The sequence below is a fragment of the Microcaecilia unicolor genome, chromosome 1 (assembly GCF_901765095.1).
Source record: "Microcaecilia unicolor chromosome 1, aMicUni1.1, whole genome shotgun sequence".
In the NCBI taxonomy this organism is placed as follows: domain Eukaryota; kingdom Metazoa; phylum Chordata; class Amphibia; order Gymnophiona; family Siphonopidae; genus Microcaecilia; species Microcaecilia unicolor.
In genome coordinates, this window is record NC_044031.1 from 247,875,680 (window position 1) to 247,903,583 (window position 27,904).

General features: G+C 42.7%; 1 protein-coding gene across 1 annotated transcript in view; it reads right to left on the reverse strand.

The window, feature by feature from the left end:
* ADCY2 (adenylate cyclase 2) overlaps positions 1–27,904 on the reverse strand; it is an 812,163-nt gene that overhangs the window by 641,481 nt on the left and 142,778 nt on the right. The window contains exon 3 of the mRNA XM_030205406.1: positions 17,445–17,606. Within this exon, the coding sequence (XP_030061266.1) occupies positions 17,445–17,606 (162 nt within the window). The remainder of the gene's footprint in view (positions 1–17,444; positions 17,607–27,904) is intronic.

A 27,904-nucleotide genomic window follows, 5' to 3' on the forward strand; every position in this document is an offset into this window, starting at 1 on the left:
TTCCAGCAATTTCCATAATTAATTTTACGGAGACATGGGCTTACACCTTTTCCACTGCAGGTTCATTACATTGGAAAAAAAAAAGGAGAATAACACCACTTTGGTCTGTCCCAGTATGGCAATACTTATGTACTAGTCTGAATGTCACTGGTACCCAGATAAGTAATGTCAGCCAACCCAAATCTGGATACCTGCTCTAAATATCCCAATGTAAGACCCAATGGTGGTTGGCATTTTAAAAAATGCCGACTACTGTGGGCTGAATACTACCCCCTAAATTTTTTACTAGATTTTCATACCCTAGATGACTACTAGCCTGGGCCCAATCTGGATATTCAGCAGCATAAACCCAGATAGTGCTGATAACTATCTAGGAAGATTAATGCAGCACTATCTGTTTACTGTTGGGACAGTCTGGAGGGGGGGCGATATTCAGTTAAGTGTGTGGATAAAGTTAGGACAGCAAAAAGGCAGTCCTAACTTTACTTGGTTACTTATTTGGGTATTGTCAGTGCATGAATAATCCCAGAGACCAGATTATACCTGGATACTCAGAGCCACTACCCAGATAGTGACCAGCAGTGCATACCTGGATCTAATTTTGCTGATGATTGCCAGCATTTAAAAAAAAAAAAAGCACTGACTAACACCAGCGGAATATTGATCGGTGTATGAAGTACAACATTGGAAAAATATGAGCAGTCCAAAATTTGACTCTTGGCTTTGAAAGCTAGGGGGGAGAACAGGTATGCAAAAAAAGAAAATGTTACAGTATACCCACAGTCCGTCTCAGTGAAATCAACAACAGCATCTGATAAAGAGTGGAATAACAAGAACAAAGAGTAATGTGAGGCCTTGGTAATTAAAAAGCTATAAAAACAGGTATATCAGATATATACTTTAATTGTAAACTTCAATTAATAAATCAAAATCTGATGTACTTGAGAATAATATTTTTTCTACCTCTGTTAGTTGTAATTTTTTCTCATCATACTGTTTACAATTTATTCTCTGCTTTCAAATTGCCTGTCTTTCATGATTCTTCTTGGGTCTTCTTTCCTCCACTGCCTTTTCTTTCTCCATCTCTGTCCCCTATATCTGAAAAATATACTTCCTCTTTCATGTCAGTTTATGTTATCTTTTTCTCTTCTGTCTCTATAATTCCTTTCTCCATTAACACCTCTACACTTTTCTTTATCTCCCTTATCAACTTTCCCATTTCTCACTCAAAATACCTTACCCAAACTTCTGTCTCTAACTCAGAGGTTTTCAACCTAGTCTTTAGGGCACATCTAGCCAATTCAATGGGGATATTCTAAAACCGCCGACTGGTTGGGTGTGTCCTGAGGACGGGGTTGAAAACCTCTGCTCTAACTCCATCCTCCTAACATTACTACTACTCTATGCATCTATCCCAATGTGGTTTCTCCTTAAGCCCCTTTCTGCTCTTTTCTCTTATTGTCCTTCCTCCTATTCTTATTACTCCCTGTCTCTTCTTCACAGTGTCCTCTCAAAACCCTTATTTCAGACCCCATTTTTAGTCTCCTCCACCTCTCAGTATTTCCTCTTCACCTCTCCCAATGCTCTTATTTGTGTTATCTCCTTCCTATGTCTTCCAACTCTTCTCTTTCACACACCTAGCGTCAATTTTTCCTTCTTTATTTATTTAATTATGTTGTCAAAATATAGTTCTGAAATTAGAGGGTATGGAAGAAGCTGACTGGATACAGTGGTGGTCACTAGATGAATTCATGAATAATCACAACTTCCTTTTCCTATTAGGTTAATAAATAATTATCTGTTATTTTGAAAGGTTTTGAAATCATTTTTTCAGGAAATATCTAATGTTGTAATAGTTATATTTATATTATTTTTTAATATATTATTTAATATAATTGTTCATCCTAGGGTATGCCTAGTTCTTTTCTATTGAAATTCGCATAGAACTTTATGGTATTTGCAGACTACAAGAGACATTGGGGTCGATATGCAGACCATAGAAACAGCCTGGCTAATTCCTGCGGTTGGTAGTAAGCCCATATATTCAATGCTGGGCAGTCCTCGAGTCTAAAAAAACAACTCAAATGAGTTGGATCATAGAAAACATATTTAACTGAGTTTACTTTCAATACACATTTACAGAGGAAATTAAGCCAAAACAAGCCACCTAATTGTTTATCCCGAGGGCAAAGTTTTAGAAAATGTTGACGCCATAGGCGGTCGGTGGCCCAACTGTTTGGGGAGGCTAAAGGGGGTGGGGTTAGGGGTGGGGCCAGGGGTGGAGCTTAAATCCATAATTGTCTGATAACACACAGAAAAAATAAATAAATAAAAATAAAAGTCACAATTAATACCTTTTATTAAATTTAGATATTAGATATGTATCATATGTCAAAGAATAAAGTGGTTGCTCAAAGCATATTCTAACCACAGTCACTCAACTGCAAAACACTATGCACAACTTTGTGCAAAAACACACTCAGAACCTTACTGTACCATAAATATTACATTGGGCAGAACCTAATACACCAACATACCATGACCCATATGGAAAATGCAGACCATCAACAATATGAAACAAGGGATCATAATATCACAACTCTCATGTAGAGCCACAAAACATCCTAATTCATGTTTAATGTGGGATAAAATGCCATACCTAAGTAAATAAATATAAACTTTTAATGTTGAGCACCTGATTCTCAAAGTGGACATATTCCAAACACTATAATGAAAATAAAATGATCTTTCAAATACTTTTAAAACTTATTTTTAGCACTTTTAAAATTTCAGGGGTCAGTGCAACTCTCTTTGGTATGAAGTGCTCATGTGCAGGAATTCAGCCTAGTTAAATATCTCCATGGCAACCCAGGACAAGTCCAGCCAACCCCCCCTGCTCTGCTCTCCCAGCAGGTAATCAAATTACAACTGGTTACAAAAGGCTACAGACAGCTTTCACTGCAGCTGCTGCTATTTAAGATTGGACTCACCGGAGAACTACTAATACTACTATTTAGCATTTCTATAGAAACAGCTGATCCATCCTGCTGTGGCTCAAGCCTCTTACACCGGGCGCCTATGGTTGACGCATCTTTCGGGTTACTCTGGCAATATCAGGAAATATTCTAATCTTATAATTCATAAAGAATTCATCTCTATGGCAGAAAACTTGTCTTAGAATCCAATCTCGGTCAGGTTGCAATACAAAAGTCACTATTAAAGTTGAAGGTCTAGTTCCCTTCTCATCATCTTGAATTATTTCTGTAAGATTTAAAGTATCAAATGAAACTTCAGCTCCTTCATCAATAGCTTGATTAGTACTTTTCTTTTCATATGGTGGTAAATAATATATCTTAGAGACCGGCCAATAGGCTTGTTCAGGAATCTTCAATGTCTCTGATAAGTACTTTTTAAAAGTTATAAGAGGACCAATGGATATGATTTTAGGAAAATGTATCAATCACAAAGTTTTAGCTCTCTGCTGGTTTTCCAGGTTTGTGGAGAGGCGATCAGCGTATTCTATATACTGCACGGAAATTTAAGCCTATTCCATAAAATTTAGGCATACTTTAGAGAATACGCCTAGGCATATTTTTTTCCACATGGACTTTTCAAGTGCCATATATAGAATCTAGCCCTATGTGCTGACCTCAAATATTCTTTTTCTAAAATGACCTTCTTTCCTATTCGGATTTTGGACGTTTTGTGCAAAACGTCCAAAATCGGACTTAGATGTCATATTGAAAATGCCCCTCCACATGCATTGAGTATGGTTTTGTACCAAACTTAAAAATAATAACCCAATTCTGTTATCCACACTGCATGCAGTTGTCTCACTGGAGCACAATATGTTCAACATAAACAAAACAATTCTGTTTATTGTATAAACCTTGTTTTATAATCAATAAAAACATATTGGTTGTCATGGATACAAATAAGTATTTGGTTTATTTGTCATATTATGAGAAATGGGAAACATGACTTGTCAACATATCAGTGTGATCTCCTCTTACAGTTGCAACATTGCATTAACTCTGTAAGGAATACAGGGTTTTGGCAAAATCTTCCTATAAACCCACCAGAAAATACTCCACCTGCAGAAAACCCACTCAGAAGGGAAAGAGGTGGTATTAAGGCAGGGAAAAAGAAATCCAACCCGGGGGAGCGCTCTTTAGGGCAAACCTTGAATTCTCTACCTCGCCACCTCTCCCTTCACTAGTCCGTTCTCCTCTCTCTCTCCTTCCCCTCATTCCTTTTCCTCCTTTCCTGAAGTTACTATAGAGGAAACTACACTTCTCCTTTCTTCCTCAAAATGTACCACCTGTTCCTCTGATCCCATTCCCACCCACCTTCTTAATGCCATCTCACCTACTCTTATTCCTTTTATCTGTCACATTCTCAACCTCTCACTTTCCACTGCAACTGTCCCTACTGCCTTTAAACATGCTGTGGTCACACCTCTCCTTAAGAAGCCTTCACTCGACCCTACTTGTCCCTCTAATAACCGGGGAAGAGGGGTTGGTGGTTGGGAGGCGAGGATAGTGGAGGGCAGACTTATACAGTCTGTGCCAGAGCCGGTGATGGGAGGCGGAACTGATGGTTGGGATGCGGGAAATACTGCTGGGCAGACTTGTACGGTCTGTGCCCTGAAAAAGGCAGGTACAAATCAAGGTAAGGTATACACATATGAGTTTATCTTGTTGGGCAGACTGGATGGACCATGCAGGTCTTTTTCTGCAATCATCTACTATGTTATGTTACTATATTATGTTCTCTCTCCTTCTTTGCTCATATCCAGCAGATCGCCAAGACCTGCCGTTTCTTTCTTTACAACATCCGTAAAATCCACCCCTTTCTTTCTGAGCACTCTACCAAAACCCTCATCCACACCCTTGTCACCTCTCGTTTAGACTACTGCAATCTGCTTCTTGCTGGCCTCCCACTTAGTCACCTCTCCCCTCTCCAATCGGTTCAAATCTCTGCTGCCCGTCTCGTCTTCCACCAGGGTCGCTTTACTCATACTACCCCTCTCCTCAAGTCGCTTCACAGGCTCCCTATCTGTTTTTGCATCCTGTTCAAACTTCTTCTACTAACCTATAAATGTACTCACTCCGCTGCTCCCCAATATCTCTCCACACTCGTCCTTCCCTACACCCCTTCCCATGCACTCCGCTCCATGGATAAATCCTTATCTGTTCCCTTCTCCACTACTGCCAACTCCAGACTTTGCCCCTTCTGTCTCACTGCACCCTACGCCTGGAATAAACTTTCTGAGCCCCTACGTCTTGCCCCATCCTTGGCCACCTTTAAATCTAGACTGAAAGCCCACCTCTTTAACATTGCTTTTGACTTGTAACCACTCGCCTCCACCTACCCTCCTCTCCTCCTTCCTGTACACATTAATTGATTTGATTTGCTTACTTTATTTTTTGTCTATTAGATTGTAAGCTCTTTGAGCAGGGACTGTCTTTCTTCTATGTTTGTGCAGCGCTGCGTACGCCTTGTAGTGCTATAGAAATGCTAAGTAGCCAACCAAGTATAAATTGTACACTTGGTGATGGGACTTTCCAACCTGTTAGGATCAAAGGATACAAAAAGCTAGGAGGATTTCTGATGAGTTTTTTTTTCGACCTAACTAGTATGCTAGAGCACGCTTGAAGTCTAAGGTATGAAGGGCTGCTTCTCCAGGATGAGAATGTGGTTTAGGAAAGAAGACAGGTAGTACAATGGACAGTTTGATATGGAACTCTGAAACCACCTTTGGGAGGAATTTGGGGTGGGTTCAGAGTACAACCCTGTCATGGTAGAACCTGATGTAAGGTGGATCTGCCACAAGGGCTTGAAGCTCACAGACTCTTCTGGCAGAAGTTAGAGCTATTAAGAACACTACTTTATATGTGAAGAACTTCAGAGAGAACAAAAACAAAATGGTTCGAATGGAAGTTTCATAAGAGTAGTGAGGACAACATTTGAGATCCCATGGCGCTAGAGGTGGTTTTATAGGGGGTTTGGTATGAAATAAACCCTTCATGAATTTAATCATCAAGGGATGAACTGAAATTGGCTTATCATCAATTCTAGTACAAAAAGCACTGATGGTGCTCAAATGTATTCTGACTGAGTTAGTTTTCAGTTCAGAATCTGAATGATGGAGGAGGTACTCCACTTTAAATGGTATCATTTTTGTGTGGCAGGTTTCCTGGGGGCAAGAAGTAGCTGAGACTGCTTGAGGAAAGTTCAATGAATGCAACTCTATGTAGTCAGGTACCAAGGGTCTGAATGGAGGAGTAACCCCTCATTCTGTGTTATTAGGGTTAGAAAAGGATCTAACCTGAATGGTTCCCTGGATAACAAATCTAGGCGAAGAGGGAATCAGATTTAACAAGGCCAGTAGGGAACAATTAGAATCATGGTTCCCTGGTCTCGATGCAGTTTAAGAAGAGTTTTCCTTATGAGAGGCAGTGGGGGAAAAGCGTATAGAAGGTCCATCCTCAAGTGGAGAAGGAAGGCATCTGGACCTATATGGTTGGAAGCATACAGTCTGGAACAGAAGTGTGGAAGCTTGTTTTGAGAAGTGAACAGATCTATCACTGAGGTTTCCCACTGCTGGAATATTTGATGAACGACCGAGCTGCTGAGAGACCATTCGTGAGGCTGAAGGACTCTGCTCAATTTGTCTGCTACAGTAAATCTATTTGACGGCTAAATAGACAGCTCTTATAAAGATGTTTTGAGAAGCCACCCATGTCCATATTTGGATTGCTTGGTGACATAGGAGATAAGATCTGGTTCTACCCTGTTTGTTCAGGTAATACATTGCTACTTGCAAATCAGTATAACCTGATGAGAAATATGATTCTGGAAGGTTTTGAGAAAACTCAAAAGAGCTCACAATTTCAAGAGACTGATATGATGTCATTGCTCTTGTGGAGATCAAGAACCCTGTGTATGGATACTGTCGAGGTGAGCTCCCCAACCCATCATGGAAGCATCTGTGGTGATAACCTTGTGATATGGAGGGGGTTGGAATGGAAGGCTTCAGGTAAGATTGTGGGACACCATCCACCACTGTAGAGAGTGGCTGAGCTATGGAGTTATTTGGATTCGAGCAAATAGGAATCCCATGGCTTGGCACCATTGAAAGGAGAGTGTCTGCTGAGAAATCTGAAAGTGAAGATGAGCATTGGTGATATATGGAGTGTTGAAGCCATGTTATCGAGGAGGCAGAGCATATGACGAGTAGATATATGAGTCGACTGGGATACCTGAGTGTTGATATGTAATATATTGTTAGCCCTCAGTTGAAGGAATTCTCAACCTTGAGTTCTGTCAAGGAGAACCCCTATGAACTCTAAAGTCTGTACCGGCTGACGGTGTCATTTGAGGTAGTTGTTGACAAATCCAAGAAATTCTAAGAGTCATATTATGGACTGCATGGAAGTGCTGGCAGACTCCTGAGAGGCTGCTTTGATTAACCAATCACCTATATACAGGAAAACATGAATGACCCACCTGCAAAGTATTGCCGGTACCACTATTAGGCACTTTATGAAGAACCAATCATCTGCATACGGGAAGACATGAATGCCCCACCTGAAAAGTATTGCAGCTACCATTACTAGATACTTTGTGAAGACTCAAGGAGCCAAGGCCAAGCCAAATGATGAGACCTTGTACTGATAGTGTAAGAGCTCCATGGTGGAAGCGAAGGAATTTTCCATGTGCAGGGAGAATAGATAAATGGGTACGTCTCCTTGAGGTCTAGAGAGCAAATCCAATCATTGAATTCTATCATGGGAAGAACTGATCCTATGGATACCATGCAAACCTTTTCCTTTAGGAGAAACCTGTTTAGGTCTCATTGATTGAGAATTGGACACACTGCTCCTGTCTTTTTTGGAATGAGAAAATATCTGGACTAGAACCCTCGACTCCTGTCTGACAGAGGAATTGGTTCTTTTGCATTCTGCTGGAAGAGGGCTAACAGTTCCTCTCAAAGTAATCTCATTTGGAGGGAGTTGAAATGAGACTGGGGGGGGGGGGTCTTTTTCACCAAAGCAGATCATAGCTGTGTTGAATGAAATGTAGGACCCATAGGTTGGAGGTTATGAGAGGCCATCTCTGTTGAAAGAGAATAAGTCTCCCTCCGACAGGCAGGTTGTTTGGCACGTACAACTGTATGGTAGCAGCATTCTCTAGGAAGGAGTCAAAATTAGGTTGTTGTTTAGATTGAGAGGATGTCTGGGATTTTTGACCCTGCTGCTCTCTTAGACATGAGCATTGGGGTGTAGTCCATTGGGGTGAAGGAGGCATAGGGGTGTAAAGATGTTTAGATATATAGTAGTTGGAATATAAGAGTAGCCATGGTGGCTCAGACCAGTGGTCCATCTGGCCCAGTATCCTGTTTCCAACACTGGCCAAGACAGGTCGCAAGTACCTGGCAAAAACCCAAATCGTGGCAACATTCCATGCTACAAATCCCAGAGCAAGCAGTTGCTTCCCCATATCTGTCTCAAAAATAGACTATGAGCATTTCTTCAAGGAACTCATCCAAACCTTTTTTAAACCCAGATAAGCTAACCGCTGTTACCACATCCTCTGGCAAAGAGTTCTAGAGCTTAACTATTCGTTAAGTGAAAAAGTATTTCTTTCTATTTGTTTTAAAAGTATTTCCATGTAACTTCCTCAAGTGTCCCCTGGTCTTTGTACTTTCGGAATGAATAAAAAAATCAATTTATTTCTACTCGCTCTACACCACTCAGGATTTTGTAGACCTCAATTATATCTCCCCTCATCCATCTCTTTTCCAAGCTGAAGAGCCCTAACCTCTGTAGCCTTTCCTCATACAAGAGGCGTTCCATCCCTTTATCATTTTGGTCGCTCTTCTTTGACCTTTACTAATTCCACTATATCTTTTTTGAGCTATGGCGACCAGAACTGAAAGCAATACTGAAGCTGCAGTCACACCATGGAACAATACAGAGGCATTATAGTATTTTCGGTCTTATTCACCATCCCTTTCCTAATAATGCCTAGCATCCTGTTTGCTTTTTTGGCCGCCGCCACACTGAGCAGAAGATTTCAGCTTATTATTTACAATGATATCTAGATCTTTTTCCTGAGTGCTGACCCCCAAGGGGAACCCTGGCATCAGATAACTGATTCAGATTATTCTTTCCAATGTGCATCACCTTGCATTTGTCCATATTAAATTTCATCTGCCATTTGGATTTCCAATCTTTCAATTTCCTAAGGTCTTCCTACAATATTTCACAGTCCGCATGTTTTTTTTAACAACCTTGAATAGTTTTGTATCATCTGTAATTTAAATCACCTCACTTGTCATTCTGATTTCCATATCATTTATAAATATGTTAAATAGCACCGGTCCCTGTACAGTTCCCTGCAGCACTCCACTGTTCACCCTTCTCCATTGAGAAAAGTGACCATTTAACCCTATCCTCTGTTTTCTGTTCAATAACCAATTCCTAATCCACACCTGAACCCTGCCTCCTATCCCATGATTTTCTCAGGAATCTCTCATAAGAAACTTTATCAAAAGATTTCTGAAAAATGGCTCACCTTTATCTGCATGTTTATTCACGCCTTCAAGAAATGAAGCAAATTGTTGAGACAAGATTTCCTTTGGCTGAACCCATGCTGACTCTGTCCCATTAATCCATGTTTGTCTATGTGTTCTTTAATTTTATTTTTTATAATAGTTTCCACTATTTTGCCCAGTATCAAAGTCAGGCTTACCGGTCTAAAATTTCCCAGATCACCTCGGGAACCCTTGAAATCTTCTATTAGAAGAAGCAGCAGCAGTAGTTTGAGGCCTACTTAGAGTCTCTATCGCATCTGTATGTTTTTTAAATAGGTCGGCTACCTCCTCAACTTTGTCACTAAACAAGTTTTCCCAATGACAAGGACATCTGTTAGATTCTCCTGGACCTTGCTACTGCTAAGGTAGAGATATGTGAGGAGACATCAAAGGCCTACCTCACAAAATATTACGACAGTCTAGAAGTTTTCTGTGAAGGTTTTGGAATTCTTCTTGTTTTTCAGAAGGAAGAAATTCTGCAAAGAATAAAGTACTCTGTATTAGAGATTTTAAGTAAATGATGGAACAAAGTTGATAATCCAAGATGCAATTGATTAGCATTGATGCTTGAAAGGTTTTTCTGCCAAAATATTCTAATGTTTTTGCTTCTCTGCCTGGAGGAGGAGAGGTGTGAGATCTAGCATTGTAAGTGCATTTTAAAGCAGATTCTACCACTAAAGAATGATGTGGTAGTTGTGTTTTCTCAAACCCTGCACATTTCTATATTCTATACATTGTGTCAATTTTCTCTGCAGCAATCTGAATTTGTCAGAGGAGTCTCCCAGTTTTTTTTAATAAAGTACTTTTCATAACAGAATGGAGAGAAGCCATAATACCCTCTCATGGTGGAGAGTCATAATCTAAAACTTCAAAATGTTCTGAACAAGTTTCTTCTTCTGTTTCTAGTTTAAAAGGTATAACTTGAGCCATCTCACAGACAAAGCCTGGAAAAGATATACTTTCTGTGGAAGACTTACGCCTGTGAAGTGGCAAAGAAGGATCAGACAGAATGCCATAAGAGTCCTCATCTGAGAGATCCTGTGGGTCCTTATCTGTCTCCCAGGGGAGGTTTGAGTCTGACTCTTCAAAGTACTGCTCATGTGGAGTACAGGGAAGAAAGTGTCGACCAGAGTGCAGGCTTTGAGTTGAGGTGTGTCAAGGCATATGAGCTTTTGAAATTGGAGAGAGCTCTCCTGCTGATGGCGACATATGTGTCGACTGAATGCAAACTGCCCCTCACTGTCGACATCGAGCCAGTGTGCTGGACCTTTCCCATGACTGTCTCTCTGATATATCTATGGGAATGGCTGAGGCTGGTGCAAGCACCCTGCAAGCCTGTATAGACTAAGATTGCAGTAGCCCTAAAAGCTCTTCCTTGAGCATTGCCTGGATTTCCTCATGAAGGATAAGCTTTGGTACTGGCTGAGAAAGCGATGTGAATGCAGCCTAAGAGATAGCATGTGCAGGTGTAGGTGATGTGACATGAGATGGAGAGAATGAGAGTGATCACTGTGGCATGAACACTGCCCATGCATTGAGGATATCAATGCAGGGGAGGTATGAGCCAAGTGTCTAGAGGGAGAACGATGGCAAACATTCTTAGGCTTTTTGCACTGCAGGTCCCTCGATGCATGCAGCACTGATGACAAGGACGTTGAGCACCCTCTCCCATGTTGTATTGGTGCACCTGATGTTGATGTAGGTTCCGTGTCGAGTACTGAGTCTCCTGCCATGCTTAATATGAGTACCGATGTCAGTGCTACAGTGAATGGACCTAGGCACTGAACACACCAATTATAAGGGTCTTTGCCTGAAATAGTCCTATGCATTGGGTACTCTTCTTAAAGCGACTCAGCATAGTCAATGACTGTCACAATTCGGAAGGTGAGCCCTTGGGCTGCAGTTAGACTATGCTGCCTAGCTAACCTGAAAGTTAGGCAGCCCTGATTGGCAGCAGGCGAGACACACCCTTACAGAGGTTACAACAGAATGTGGCCCTTTAGGGGCTGGCCTTAGAATCAAGGCCAGAGAATGGATCTGAAAGGAGACCTTGGGGGCACCCTGCCTAGACAGGACAGAAGGTGCTCTTAAGAGAGCTCTTATAGGGCTGGCCCAATGAAGTTGAGGCCAGGAAAAAGCTGGAAGCAGAAGACCAGGAGATCTGAAAGCCTGCAGACCTGGAACAACTGGAAGCCTGGAGCTGGACAACCTGGCAGAGCTCTTATAGGGCTGGCCCAATGAAGTTAAGGCCAGGAAAAAGCTGGAAGCAGAAGACCAGGAGATCTGAAAGCCTGCAGTCCTGGAACAACTGGAAGCCTGGAGCTGGACAACCTGGCAGTAACAGGACTAAGACAACGACCACAGCAAGACTGAAGAACTAGAAACTAGACTGTTTCAAGGCTAGAGCACAGACTAGGACGAGACAGGAACAAAAGCTGCAACACAGACTGGAACAGGGCTGGAGACACAAACCGGGGCAAGCCTGGACCTAGGCAGAAGGCAAGGCTGAAGACAAAGCTAGAACCAAGCAGAAAACCAAGCTGAAGACAAGGCTGGAACTCCCACCAGGCAGGCTAAGCGACCAGTTGCAAAGGCACAAGAAGGGAATCATGAACCTCCTTTTATTCCCACAGAAAGGAAGTGATGCCTACAGAAAGAACCCAGGATTCCCCTGCTGCTGGCTCTTTAAAAGTCGGTCTGCTGCGAGCTCACCTAAGGGAGCCAGTGCCAGTCGGCAGTTAAGTATCTCATGCAGGATTGGGCCACACTATCAGCAGACACTTCAACGGAACATGAGCAGTAGTGCTGCTGGTCTGCCACACCGGGAGGCAGAAAAGCGCTGTGGAACCTGACCCTGATGCCCTCAAAGATCAAAAGGTGAGTCAGGGTGCCGGGTACCACTGCGGTCACGACAATGACATTGAGGGGAAAATGGCTGACAAAGGCTCTAAGGCTTGGGTAGCTCGAGTATTTCCATACCTGGGAAAGATCAATGGGTTCCAGATAGAAAAAAGGGCTCAGAGGCCCCCTTTGGGACGAAATTTGTATAACAAATGGATAAACTATATAAATTATGACTGAAAAAGAAAAAAAATACGAAGAAAAAACATTTCAAAAGAGGAAAGGTACCAAAAAACAAATGTTTTTTGGTGCTGAGCAGAGATCAAAAGTACAACATCTCTGGTCCCACGTTCGCGCATCAGGTGAGAAGGTGCCTGTGCATGCGCAGTGGGTGTACTCCCTCAAAGACTTAAATTGACAGTGCACTTGGCTAACAGTGCTCCATGGATAACATTCACCCATATGTCAGAATATTATGTCTGCTTGCCCTTGAAGGGAAAAAAAACCCAAATTACAACAAAACTGAGCTTTACACAGCAATCTCCCCTCCTTCCCCAAAAGTCTGAACTTTATTTTACAGAAAATACCTTAACAGTTCTAGCAACATTTTGAAATTTTTTATGATTATAGTTAATTGTAACATACAATGTGAGAAACTCTACCTGCTTGAGTCTCCTATAAAAAATAATGAACTGCTTGTAAATGTCTCATAAGGACCTCAGCTTGGGTGTAAAGCAAACAGTCCATTCCAATGTTGCTTAGAAAACCCCATTTCGTCACTGGTTCATTTAACCTTTTGTAGTAAGTTATTAAACACTTTATAACTTTTTATATTGTTGTCTTTTAAACATGTTAAATCAATAGATTCAGATTCTGAAGTGAAATTGAAGTCATTCATACAATGGATAAACACCCTTGATTCTAATTTAAAATTTACATTGAAATATCATTTTACAGAACTTGAATTTTTAGATGTTAAGATCAAAAAACAAGGGGGGAATCTCTTAACCACTTTATATTGCTAGCCAGTTGAAAGAAATAATTTCTTAAGGTATTTGAGATGTAGAAGAATTTGTACTATACTGGAGGATTTTAAACATGAAGCTAAGATCCTGATCAAAAGATTTGAGGAGCGGGGATACCCAAAAAAGCACTAAGGCAAGCCTATTTAAGAGCACGGTTTGCCCAAATACCTGTATTATTGCAGGATACGATGCCAAAGCAACAAGATCATTTAGTATGTGTAATTCTATTTTCCTTTTTGACACATCGACTAGTTCAATCCTTGAGAACTCACTGGCATATAATACAACTGTATCCCGATTTCAAAGAGTTCCCATTGGTGGCTTATAAAAGAGGAAAGACAATTGGGGAGTTGTTAACTCCACAAAGATATTATCAGCCCCTCAACCTTTTAGCTACAGGATCCCAAGAAATTTGTGGACATTATCAATGGTGTGCTCAGGCACTCACAGGTCCGGAATGGACAGCCCCCAACATTCTTCACAGATTTAAAGTGAAATGTTAGCTCAATTGTGACAGCAATAATGTAATTTACGCTATAGTATGTCCTTGTAATTTGCTATATATTGGTAGAAGTGGGCGTTCGGTTAAACAGATTAAATGAACATAAGTCCAGGATTAACACAGAAAATTTACAAGCCCCTTTAGTTGCCCATTGCAACTCCATTCTCATCAATAGCAAGATAAACGATGACGAATAATAGATGTGGTTACGACCAAGTGGGAGGGAGGGCAAATTGATAAACTACTAAACTATCGGGAGCAATTTTGTATATATACGCTTAATACAATAACCCCCTAAGGGATTAAATGCGATACTAGAGTGGTCTACCCTTATTTAAAAGAATACTCGGGGTCCTTGCTTCCTGATAGGCACATGTCATCTTCAGCAAGAGCTAGACTTCCTGAGCCCATACGCCATGCGCCCTCCCTGCCCATTTTCAAGTCCTTACTCAAGGCCCATCTCTTCTCCCTTGCTTTTGGCGCCTAACCACATTCCCCATTCCTGTTACCTACACTGACTACTTAGTCTGTTACCGTTAGATTGTAAGCTCTCTTGAGCAGGGACTGTCCCTCCCCGTGTTTAAACTTGTACAGCGCAGCGTAACCCTGGCAGCGCTATAGAAATGCTAAGTAGTAGTAGTAGTAGATTAGGACGCACAGCCGCCATCTTGTCAGCCTTATTCTCGATCAGTCGGCATGTTACTACAGCGTCTTTAAGAGGTGAGATTCTGATAAATGTGTTTGCTCCTAACACAAATTGTAAATTGATAATGTTAACTTTAAATGTAAACTTGTTTTTTGGCTTAAACATGATTTTTTACTCTATTCAGGGGGTATCCTTGATAAAGCCGCTCCAGGGGAGATCCGGGAAATTATAGACCGGTGAGTCTGACGTCGGTGCCTGGGAAAATGGTAGAGGCTATATTAAAAACAAAATTACAGAGCACATCCGAGGACATGGATTACTGAGACCAAGTCAGCATGGCTTTTGTGTGGGGAAATCTTGCCTGACCAATTTACTTCAATTCTTTGAAGGAGTGAACAAACATGTGGACAAAGGGGAGTCGGTTGATATTGTGTATCTGGATTTTCAAAAGGCGTTTGACAAGGTACCTCATGAAAGGCTACAGAGGAAATTGGAGGGTCATGGGATAGGAGGAAATGTCCTATTGTGGATTAAAAGCTGGTTGAAGGATAGGAAACAGAGAGTGGGGTTAAATGGGCAGTATTCACAATGGAGAAGGGTAGTTAGTGGGGTTCCTCAAGGGTCCGTGTTAGGACCGCTGCTTTTTAATATATTTATAAATGATTTAGAGATGGGAGTAACTAGCGAGGTAATTAAATTTGCTGATGACACAAAGTTATTCAAAGTCGTTAAATCACGACATGATTGTGAAAAATTACAAGAGGACCTTACAAGACTGGGAGACTGGGCGGCTAAATGGCAGATGATGTTTAATGTGAGCAAGTGCAAGGTGATGCATGTGGGAAAAAAGAACCTGAATTATAGCTACGTCATGCAAGGTTCCACGTTAGGAGTTACGGACCAAGAAAGGGATCTGGGTGTCGTCGTCGATAACACACTGAAACCTTCTGCTCAGTGTGCTGCTGCGGCTAAGAAAGCGAATAGAATGTTGGGTATTATTAGGAAAGGTATGGAAAACAGGTGTGAGGATGTTATAATGCCGTTGTATCGCTCCATGGTGCGACCGCACCTTGAGTATTGTGTTCAATTCTGGTCGCCGCATCTCAAGAAGGATATAGTAGAATTGGAAAAGGTGCAGCGAAGGGCGACTAAAATGATAGCGGGGATGGGACGACTTCCCTATGAAGAAAGACTAAGGAGGCTAGGGCTATACAGCTTGGAGAAGAGAAGGCTGAGGGGAGACATGATAGAGGTATATAAAATAATGAGTGGAGTGGAACAGGTGGATGTGAAGCTTCTGTTCACACTTTCCAAAAATACTAGGACTAGGGGGCATGCGATGAAACTACAGTGTAGTAAATTTAAAACAAATCGGAGAAAATTTTTCTTCACCCAACGTGTAATTAAACTCTGGAATTCGTTGCCGGAGAAAGTGGTGAAGGCGGTTAGCTTAGCAGAGTTTAAAAAGGGGTTGGACAGTTTCCTAAAGGACAAGTCCATAAACCGCTACTAAACGGACTTGGAAAAATCCAAAATTCCAGGAATAACATGTATAGAATGTTTGTACGTTTGGGAAGCTTGCCAGGTGCCCTTGGCCTGGATTGGCCGCTGTCGTGGACAGGATGCTGGGCTCGATGGACCCTTGGTCTTTTCCCAGTATGGCATTACTTATGTACTTATGTACTTATGACAGCGAAACATGAGTCATGTTGGATTAAAAACCCTCTGAAGCCATTATTCTGCTGAATAAGCTTAGTATTTTCTCCATTGATTTAACAAGTTTAAAAGATAACAATAAAAAAGTTATAAAGTGTTTAATACCTTACTATGAACATTTACATGGACCAGTGATGAAATGGGGTTTTCTAAGTAACATTGGAATGGATTTGATTGCTTAACACCCAAGCTGAGGTCCTTATAAGACATTTACAAGCAGTTCATTATTTCTTAAAGGAGACTGAAGCAGGTAGAGTTTCTCACATTGTATGTTACACTGTTTTGAACTACTTGCCTAAGAGGATAATAGTCTGTAGGGGTAGGGAGACTATAGTTAATTGTGAACATATTTTGTGGAATAATAGAATATTGTTTAAACTGTAGTGGATGAAGTCTCTTCATTGTCATATACTGCAACTTGCTAACTATAACAAAAGGAAAGAACAAAAGAGTTTCATAGTAGTTCTATGTAAATGTGATGCTAATAAATATTAATTGATATCAAATTAATACAATATTGCACCTTTTTTTTCTAGCTGTTCTAAGCTTATAGATTTTTCCAATTAATAGAAGTTCTGCTAAACTATTTCTGCTAAAAGAATTATGGTTAATAGCAGTGAGGCCAACTAATTTTCTGCAAATATAATTGCTTCCAGATAATGGAACATATGAAGCAAACCAATTTTTAAACAAAGTTTTCTAGGTACAAGAACATTGAACAAAGCCCATGAATTTCTTTTAGATAATGAGAGTTTACAGATAAACAAACTTCATATATAAAGTGTTCTATTAATGTTTTTAGACAAAATACAGACAGTTGGTAGCAAAACACCCATGCAAATAACTGTATTCAACTTCTGCTTTCAACAGGTTTTTTTCTGTGCTGCCTCACATAGGGCCCTGTTTACTAAGGCATATTAGCATTTTAAACGCACCTACAATTAGCGCGTGCACTAACCATGTAGGCGCCTAAAGGGCTATTGTAGGCACGTACACGGTTAACGTGCGTACATGGTTAACGTGCATTAAAAACATTAACGTGCCTATAACGTAGCATAGTAAACAGGGCCCATAGTACAGAATTATTAATGATTCATAAAACTAAGCACTTACCTGCCAAACCAAGTGCTGTTTCCCTACTGCAGAAGCAGACAGGTAGACACTCAGAACTACTGTGTGGGATGAAGAGGTCAGAACACTGGCAATTATTGCATCTCGCATGTTGAAGGGAAGCATGGTATAAACCACAAAAATAATAAACAAGAAAAATGATACCTGTAAAAATATAGAAAAAAATCAGCATGTCAAATACAAAATATCTGAATAAAATATTACATCTTACGTTTGCCTATTTTGGGCATGATTTTATAATAGGATACCCAACTGAGAATTCCTGAAATGTTTAGCCCATGGTTTCATGAAGAGGGCTGCCATCAGTGGGTGGATCTGGAAAGGATCGCTTTTTGGTCAGGAGTAGGAGCAATGGCGTTCCTAGCCTGGATGACACCCAGGGGCGGATCGCCGATGCGCCCCCCCCCCGGCAAAATGACACCTCCTCCGGGTGCACGCCGCTGGGGGGGGGGTGCCGCGGCGCACACCTGTCGGCTCCGAGTTCACTAACTTCGCTCGTTCACTGCAGCAAACGAGCGAAGTTAGCGAACTCGGAGCTGACAGGCGCGCGCCGTGACATCCCCCAGCGGTGTGCACCCGGGGTGGACCGCTCCCACCGCCGCCCCCCCCCCTTGGTACGCCACTGAGTAGGAGAGAGGGAGGGAGGGAATGGGGCTGCACACAGTTTTGGTTCCAACCAAAAATGCACAGGCATTTTCAGCTGAATCCAAAACAAGGCCAAACAAGGATTTTGATCTAGCTCCAAAATCGAAACCGAAATTCAGTCAGCCTCTAACGTCATATGCTGTATATCTGATTCAATGCCCTCATGATTTATGTGGGCAGAACTACCTGCCTGGTGAAGCTGCACTTGAACAAACACAAATCCAGAATTCAAACAGGCAATCAACACCATTAGTGGATTATGGCAAGCATGACATCATACTGTTTTCACATATTCACATTTTAGATATAGTTAAGAGACGGTGGGAGAGGGAGGGTGGCAATTATGAATGCTATTTAAATTATAAGGAACAACTTAGATCCTTATGTTGGATTTTGTTTCCCCCAAAGGGTTGAATGAAGAATTGGAATGGATGACGTTGGTGTGAAGGGACTGGAGGAAAATGCTCAGCTGATATTTATTTAAATAGCACATAAATGCCGGCCCATTTTAAAGCCTGTGAATATTTCAAGCAAAGTGCTGAGAGAGAACCCAGCCACACCTCCTAAAGGGAGGCTGGGCACAACCGGGCCGATGGCCTGCGACGTGGCACGAGTTGTGAATGCAAGGTATTATTACTATACCAAGATTTATTGAAAATGATTGAGAAGGTTGGATTTTAATTCATTATCTTACTGCAGGATCCTGCACACAGACACAGCTAGGCGAAACATGATGTAATTTCAGGTGGTTGCCTGGAGATTACATTGTTGAAGATGTTAAAATAAGTTCTGGAATTATTGATAAGGAAGTTATTTTTATAAAAACGTATGCACAAAAATATATAAAAATATCAAAAAAGATGTGCTAAAAGATCTATGAAAAATTGAGGGCCTCTTTTACAAAGCCGAACTACTGATTCCCGGTGCGGCAAATAGAGGAAGCCCATTCAATTCCTACAGGCTTCCTCTCATTTGCTGCGTGGGAATTGCTATCAAGGCTTTGTAAAAGAAGCCCTGAATGTATAACCGGTAGAGCTGTACCAAATAGTATATTACACTATTAAATATTATTCAGCCAAATATAAATAATGAGAATTGAGTTTTAATACAACAAATAATAAAAGAAGCAATGTGAAATCAGAGATTGAGTGTTTATTTCAGAAGGATTTAGCAAAGTAGAGCCCCAGATTATTCTTATTCGAATTTAAATCACTATTCAGCCAAATACGAATAACGTATTTTGGGCATTATTTGGAGCCAAATTGAATTGAATACAAATATTTAGTAAAGCCCTAATAATCAGTAATAAATTTAATTATAGAGCTCGCCATCTGATGATCCAACCATACCATAGATTGAGAATAGCACAGAGGATAGCTTGATAATACATGGGATATCATATATACGTATTTGAGATCTATTTTATAAAGGTAATATAGGCACTCATGTGTCTTCATGAAATAGGCTCCCAGTACCTGTCCCAACAGCAAGCAAAATTCAGACACACATCTTTACATTTGCTCCAAAAAAGGTCTGTACTTTGTATTTTCCACCCAAACTATACCCCCAGTATCACCTACCTGCAGATCCTGTAAAAATTAGGTGCACACTTTGGAGGAAGTTCTATATATGGTGCCTAAAAAATGGGCACGGATATCAGTGCTGACTAAGCGTATTCTATAATCGGCGCCTAGATTTAGGCACGGTATATAGAATATGCTTAGTTGATATTTCAGCTCTTAAAACTACATGCATCCATTTACACCAATGAAAATGTAGCGTAAATCCCAGCATGTACATTTAGGCACACTGGGCCATATTCTATAGCTATGTGCATAAGTTTTGGATCACCCACAGAATGCCCATTTCCGCGCCCATAACCACGACCCTTTTTCCCTACATGCGTTAGAAGTTCGGTGCACTTCATTGCAGAATATGCTTAGGGAGTTGTGTGCCTAAATTCTAATTAGTGCCAATTAGTGCTCATTCTTGCTTGTTAAGGTGGCCGGTTCAAATCCCACTGCTGCTCCTTGTGATCTTGGGCAAGTCACTTAACCCTCCATTGCCTCAGGTATAAACTTAGATTGTGAGCCCTCCTGGGACAGAGAAATATCCAGAGTACCTGAATGTAACTCACCTTGAGCTACTACTGAAAAAGGTGTGAGCAAAATATAAACAAACTATATTAGAAAAAAATATGTTTTTGTAAATTACTTGCTTGTATAAACAGCAGGGCAGCACCCTGCACTGAGACAGGACCACTGCTTTCATCATCCCATTCACAATCCTTAGAGAGGGGGCTGAAGTCCATGAAAGGTAACAAACGAGTTAAGAAGGTGGACCTACAAAAGAGATACAAGCCAGGAAGAGGGCTGTCCATGCTAGTTGCCCGGCAAGGTAAAGGGGTTAAATGGTAAGAATTCCATTGTTCTGGCAAGCAAGTTTCACATTAAGGCAGCTAGGACCCCTTTTACCAAGCTGCGGCAAAAGGGGCCCGCTGCTGGCATCAGCATGTGTTTTACATGCGCGCCAATGCCCCCTTTTACTGCAGCTGATAAAGATGGTAAAAGGGAAGTCTGAAATGGCCATGCGGAAAGTAAAGCACTTGCTATGCGGCCATTTCGGGGAGGGGAGCCCTTACCGTCGCCCAATGAGGTGACGGTAAGGGCTCCCATGTTAACCCAGTGGTAATCGGGCAATGCCGTTGGTTACCCTCTGGTGCTACAAAAATAAATACATTTTTGTAGCGCCTGAAATGACGGCACGCTAGGGATAGGAAGTACCGCCGGGCTGCTGTGGTAGCCCGGCAGTACTTCCTGTATACCGAGCAGTAAGCCCATGTTGGGCTTACTGCCACTTAGTAAATGGAGCCCCTAGTGAATCACTATGTGTAGGGTTTTGACTGAGTTCCAGCAATGGTGGTAGCTGGAGAGAGATTAGGCACTGGATAGTAGGAGCAGAAAATCTGAGGCAGTTGGTGAGTTGCAAACATTAGAGGGTCAGCATTGGCAAGCTAAACTGGAGCTTGAGGCAGGCTAGGAAATTCAAGAAGTAATCAGTATTAAACAATAATCAAGCATCTCTTTCCTACAGCCACTCATCGCTGCATTGCCTCATGTCAGAATAAGTCATGTTCTAGCCAGGCTTAAAAAAGAAATATTCAGCTCACAGAAAGTTTTATAAAAGACACTCACTTCAATGAGGCACACCTAAATGTCAGTGTCAAAATGTAGGCAGGTATGCTATAAAGAATGCACATGAGGCAATGCCCTTTAAACAATAGGTGCACACACTAACAAATGTAAGCACTCATCTGTGGTGGGATGTCCAGTAATCTGCATGCACTCTCACGTGTGCACATGCATATATCACAGCCACGAGCAAAAGTCCACAAAAGAAAAAGGAAGATGCCCTCTACGGGTTGCAATGAAGATCAAAAGGGAGTATAGAGAGACATGACTCTCAAGCAGGGAGAATTCAAGTTGAAACTCTTTAATAGGCACCAAAGCTGAAGACCCGACACGGGCGTTTCGGCGAAGAAACTGCCCTTCTCAGGGGTCACCAGACTGCACATAAAAAATACATAATAACAGTGAACTTGTATAACATTGAAAAAACCTTGCACTTATGAACATGAAAATACATATGTAAAAGACATGGAGGGGCATTTTTGAAAGAAACGTCTAAGTGTGAATTTGGATGTTTTACAAAGACGCCCAAATTCCGAAGCAGGAAGAAGTTCATTTTCAAAAAGATGGATGGCTATCTTTTGTGTTCGAAAATATCATGGTCGTCCTGCGATTTGGACATCTTTGATTTTCAGCCATTTTCGAAAACAAAAATGTCCAAGTCTAAAACATCCAAAGTCAAGCCATGGGAGGAGCCAGCATTTGTAATAGACTGGTCCCCCTGACATCCCAGGATAGCAATCGGGCACCCTAGGGGGCACTGCAATGGACTTCATAAAAAGTTCCCAGGTACACATCTGACCATTGCTCCTTTACCTTACCAAAACCCACTACCCCCAACTGTACACCACTACCATAACACTTACAGGTGAAGAGGGCACTTATATTTGGGTACAGTGGGTTTCTGGTGGGTTTTGGAGGGCTTGCAGTTTCGTCCAGAAGTGCAACAGGTAGTGGGGGTATGAGCCTAGGTTCACCTGTCTGAAGTGCACTGCACCTACTACTAAACTACTCCAGGGACCTGCATGCTGATGTAACGGACCTGAGTATGACATCTGAGGCTGGCATAGAAGCTGGAAAGTAATGTTCTTAATCAAAATTTTGGGGGTTGGGAGGGGGTTAGTGACCACTGGGGGAGTAAGGGGAGGGTCATCCCTGAATCCCTCCAGTGGTCATCTGGTCATTTCGGGCACCTTTTGGTGCCTTATTCATAATAAAAACAGGTCTAGCTGAAAACGTTGAAGTTTTAGTCCTGGACGTCTTTGCTTTGTTCCATTATGGCTCAAAGACGTCCAAGTCCTAGGAACGTCCAAGTCCCGCCTCAAGCACGCCCCTGGCACACCCCCTTGAGATTTGGACGTCTTTCTGATGGACGTCGGAGAAAGATGTCCAAAATTGGGTTTCGATTATACCAATTTGGACGTTTCTGAGAGATGGACGTCCAAATGCCGATTTCTGTCACTTTTTGGACGTCCATCTCTTTCGAAAATGAGCCTGATAGTAAACTGATAAAAGACTAATAAATAAATCAATAAATAAACATATCATTTAAAAAACATATCAATAGAAATATGAAATATAAAATGTATGGCTCTACAGATAACATTGGAGTCATCTAAAACAGTTAATACATAAACATTATATCTCTAATACCCAAAGGTATTGGAGTGAAAGAATATAAGTGAAAAATGTGTGCAAGAGGTACAGAACATGAAAAAAGATGTTGCTTAAAAACATGAACCAAAGCTTAATATCAAGTCACCTTAAAAAGGTGTCAACTGTATGTATCTGGTACCTATAGGTTGGTATATTCCACCTGATATGCCACACAGCAAAAGCTGTAGAGAAAACCAAAAAGAAAGGAATAAGGGAGAGGAGAATGAAAGAAATACACATGAAACCACTTTTAAAATAAACCCGGACAGAAGCTAAATAAAAACTGGGACGCAAAAACAAATAAAAATTAAAAGCTAGGAGTATGGAAGGTGAGATCCAAGATGGCTGCACTAACCTGAAGTGCCGTTAGTAGCTCCGTTTTGTGTCCTCAGTGTTTCTTCCGCTATGTCAAAGCGACAAGGCAGACCAGCTGCCAGAGCCTCCCAGTGGGTTGCTGCCTAAAACATTGGCCCTATGAATGTCTTTGCAAGGAGCTTGGAGGTTACAGGAATGTCAGGAGGTAGCCTGCTTGTTTCGAAGAGCCCGAGGCATCTCCTGGGCTGAAAAACACCTTTAGACCTGACCGAAGAGTTCCTCCTCCACAACCATGCAGTAGAAGTTCGCCGCTTCTGAGACTGCCTGCCTGTGAACCAGGAAGTATTACCAGTGCGGGGCTGTGTGAGGCTCTAATTCAGCCTGACGCTGTGACTGAGGTGGGGATTTTGACTTCTTCAAACCCCTCGGAGGACACCATGCCAGTTTTAACTTCCAGTGGAGAGGTGATTGAAGCTACTCGGCAGGATTTAGATGGTAATTTCCCATTATCCCAGGCAGTGGCGTAGCCAGAAGGCAATTTTTGGGTGGGCCAACAGGTTGGATGGGTGGGCACTAGAGTTGCCAACTTTTTTGAAAGAGAAAAAACAGCAACCTGATGCACCCATGCTCTGTCCCTACCCCACTCCCCATAACTTCAATGAAGGTTGCAGTCCAGGCTTCAGTGGCTGCAGGCAACTTCGGCAAGATGTACATTCCAAATCCAACATATTATATTCACAACATTGAAAATAAAATAATTTTTCTCAAATCATATTGGTCCCAGTCTCTGGTTTCTACTTCCTTCTGTCTTCTCTTAACTCACTTGGCAGGGTCTCCTATTTGACATTTCTTCTTTCTCCATGTCCATCATCCATCTCCCATCTCGGTTTTCCTATATTTCCTTGTCCAGTATCTCCCCTCTGTTCATATCCCCTCATCCATCATCATTCTTCTGTGCACCTATGCACCCCATGCCCAGCATATCCCTTCTGTGTTCCTATTCTCCTCCTTGTCTGGTATCTCCCCCCCACCCCCGTGTCCATATACCCTCCTCTTCAGCAATTTGTCTCTATTCCATATCCCCATTCCTCCCCCCTTGTCAGGCATTACCCCTCTGTGCCCATGTGCCATCCCCATACAGCATCTCACATTTGTATCCCTGTCCCCATGCTCCCACCTAATGCCCATCATCTCCCTTCTGTATCTGTATACTTCCCTATGTCCCCTTTCTCCCTCCTCCACACCAATGTGTCCCTCTCCTCTCTGATCTCACCCCCCAACCAGCTTCTCTTCCTCTTTCCTTCCCCTTATGCATCTGGCTCTTTCTCCTGCAACCTCTCCCCTTCCTTCCAACCTCCCCTCTGCAAATCCAAAACCTCTCCCCTTCCCTCCAACCTCCCCTCTGCAAATCCAAAACCTCTCCCCTTCCTTCCAACCTCCCCTCTGCAAATCCAAAACCTCCCCCCTTCCCTCCAACCTCCCCTCTGCAAATTCAAAACCTCTCCCCTTCCCTCCAACCTCTCCTCTGCAAATCCCAAACTTCTCCCCTTCCCTCCAACCTCCCCTCTGCAAATCCCAAACCTCTCTCCCTTCCCTAACCCTCCCCCCCTGGCAAGTCCAGCACCCTTCTGTTCCCTTCAGGCCCCTCCCCTCCCAGCCTCCCCTTACTGGGCCAGTACCCCACTGACTTCCTCCTCACCCTCTCCCACCCCTGCCGCAGCGCTTCATTTAATGCTCTCGGCGCTGCTGTTGCACAGTCTCCCACCCCCGCGGTGGCGCTTATACTTCGCTATGGCGCTGACAGCAACGCTACAGATACGGCACCGACGTCTGATGTCCTGCTCCGGGGCCTTCCGGGTCCCGCCTCCGTAAACAGGAAGTTATATCAGCGTGGCAGAGGGAAGGCCCTGGAGCACGTCAGACATCGGTGGCGCATCTGTAGTGGTGCTGTCAGCGCCATAACGAAGTATAAGCGCCGCCGCGGGGGTGGGAGACTGTGCAACAGCAGCGCCGACAGCATTAAATGAAACGCTGTAGCGGCAGGGGTGGGAGTGGGTAAGGATCTGCTTCTGGGTGGGCGGGCGGGCCTGAGGCTAAACTGGGCGGGCCTGGGCCCACCCAGGCCCACCCGTAGCTACGCCTCTGACCCCAGGTATCTACAATGCCAATTCCTTCTTTTTTGTTGGAGAGACCATTTGAAGTGACTCTGGATAATCTTTGGGACTTAATTGTTGATTTGGGGAAGATTCTATGACCCTCAATTTTAAGCCTGCAGAAAAATATATCTGAAGTTGAATTAAAAGTGGAAAGAAATGTGGAAGATTTGCAAGCTTTGTCCACTCGAGTTGTTAGCTTGCATCTGATTTAGTTGATACTCAGAAATTACAAACTGTTATGGTTAAAGATTTTGGAAATATGAGGAGCAAAATCGAAACATTTGAAAACTTTATTAGACTTAATAATCTCCACTTCTTGAATTTTCCACAGGTATTAGTGTCCCCTAGAGACAGGCTGAAAAGATACCTTAAAGAAGTTTGAGGGGTCGCTGAAAAGAATTTACCACTTTTTAATCAGATTTACTATTTACCATCTAACTTGTTGGAGAGACAAAATAATTTGGAGCAAAACAAAGTTCCTTTAAATGTTTCAGCTATTCTAGAACTTTCAGATATAGAGATGGCCACAGCAGCAACTTTGGTTGCTTCTGTGGCAATAGCCCCAGATAAAAGCTGGCTCATGAAATTCTTCTTTAAGAATAGAAATAAGACCTTTCTGGGTCTTAAAAGTTCAGATTTTCCCAGATGTAGCCAGAGATACTCAAAAAAGACAGTTTCTATTGATGAGACCAGGTGCACTTCAGCTCGGCATCACTTTCTGTTATGACCTGGTGAATGTGAGCCCTTGTGCCCCGACTGAGCACGGCGAAGATGAAGGCACCGCACTCGATCAGGCAGCCAGACAACCCCTAGCTTCACCTGGGGAGCGACCACCATTCCCTGGGAGTTGAGCCCCCAGGTGCAGGCGGCCACCAGGACTTCTGGAACCGGCGGGGTTGCACAACCGCTGACCAGGCTGGCAGGCAGGCAGACACAGTCCAGGAGCAAAGAGTCAGTGAAGCAGCAAAACAGAGAGCAATCCGAAAGTCTGGGCAGGCAGCAACACAACACGTGGTCAGTAAACAATCCAAGGTCAGGAACACAGGAAAACACTGGAACAGATGAAGACCACAACCTCTAAGCAAATAGAAGCCGAAGCATGGAAGGACTGGAAACAGGGCTTTAAATAGAGCAGGAATTAGGCTCAACCATGAGCAGCTGTTCCAAGATGGCTGCCCCCATCAGCAGAGGTGCCTACATCCAAATATGGGCTTCCTTCCTGACCTCGTTACTCCAAGATGGCTGCCCCCTCCTGAGCTAGCCAAGATGGCTGCTGTCCATGATCCAACCCGGATGACGGCTGCTAGGTTAGGAAACAGAAACCAACCCATCCTGGAGAAGTGTAGCAGAGCGTAACACTTTCTTTCTTAGATACCCCTGTAAATGCATTGTGAGATACCAATCTGTGAAATATATCTTCTTTGACCTCTCATCTCTCTGCCTTTTAAAAGGCTATGCATGTAGTAGGTAACCAGGATGTTACCCCAATAGTTAACTCTCCATGAATATAGCTGTATACTCTGGCACTTCAGGTAAATTTCTACTTCTTCCTTTTTTTTAATAGTTTTTCATTTAGATCCTCTCTTTTCTGTAGTCTTGGATCATTTTTTTGTGGAATTGAGTGATATTTCTTTATATTTAGATTATTTAAATGTGATCTTTTTTATTATTATTATCTTGTTGTACTCCTCCTCCACCTCATTTTGGGGCTAGATGATGAGCCAGGTTTACTGGGGGTAGCCTCTGGTACCTGTGGGGGGATGCAGACTCACCGACATGCATATGCATTGGCTGGTATGGTGACCTAGTGGAGGTGGGCGAATGGTTGAGGGTGTAGGGGCATCTAGATGGAGAGAGTATATTGAGGATTTGGAGGAAGAAGGGGGTACAGAGTTTGGGAATCCCTGTTCTGCTTACCTAGGAGCCAGCTGCCGGTGATCTCCCCTCAGTCAAACCTGCGATAGATTCCTGAATGCTGAAGGACATAGACATCATAGGTGGAGCCTGGGTAGCAGGCACGCATGTCCACAATCTCCCCCTGGGCATCACACACAACCTGCATGATCATAGAGTGAAATGATTTTCTATTTCTATGTCTCCTTGTGTGCCGAGAAGGGGGAGGAGGTCTAAGTGTGACGTGTATGCAGTGAATGACACCTATGACCGAGGAAAAGCGGTCTATGGCATAGAACTGAGCCATGTTGTTCTGGAGTGCCTGGGAGGTAGCGGGGAAGCTAATATAGCATGAGGTGTGGGTGAATAAGGCATCACGGAACCAGCCAAGGCAATTGCAGATGGTGGGCTGAGTGAGGCCTGTATTGACCGCTAGCACTGACTGGAAAGTGCCGGTGGCCAGAAAGGCAAGGGAGGCAGTGACATTCAGGTGGACTGGTACAGGATTATTCCTGCATGCCCTGGGCTGGAGGAGGGGTTGTAGCTGGTCACAGAGGTCCTTGTATGTCAACCTTGTCGAAGTGGAACC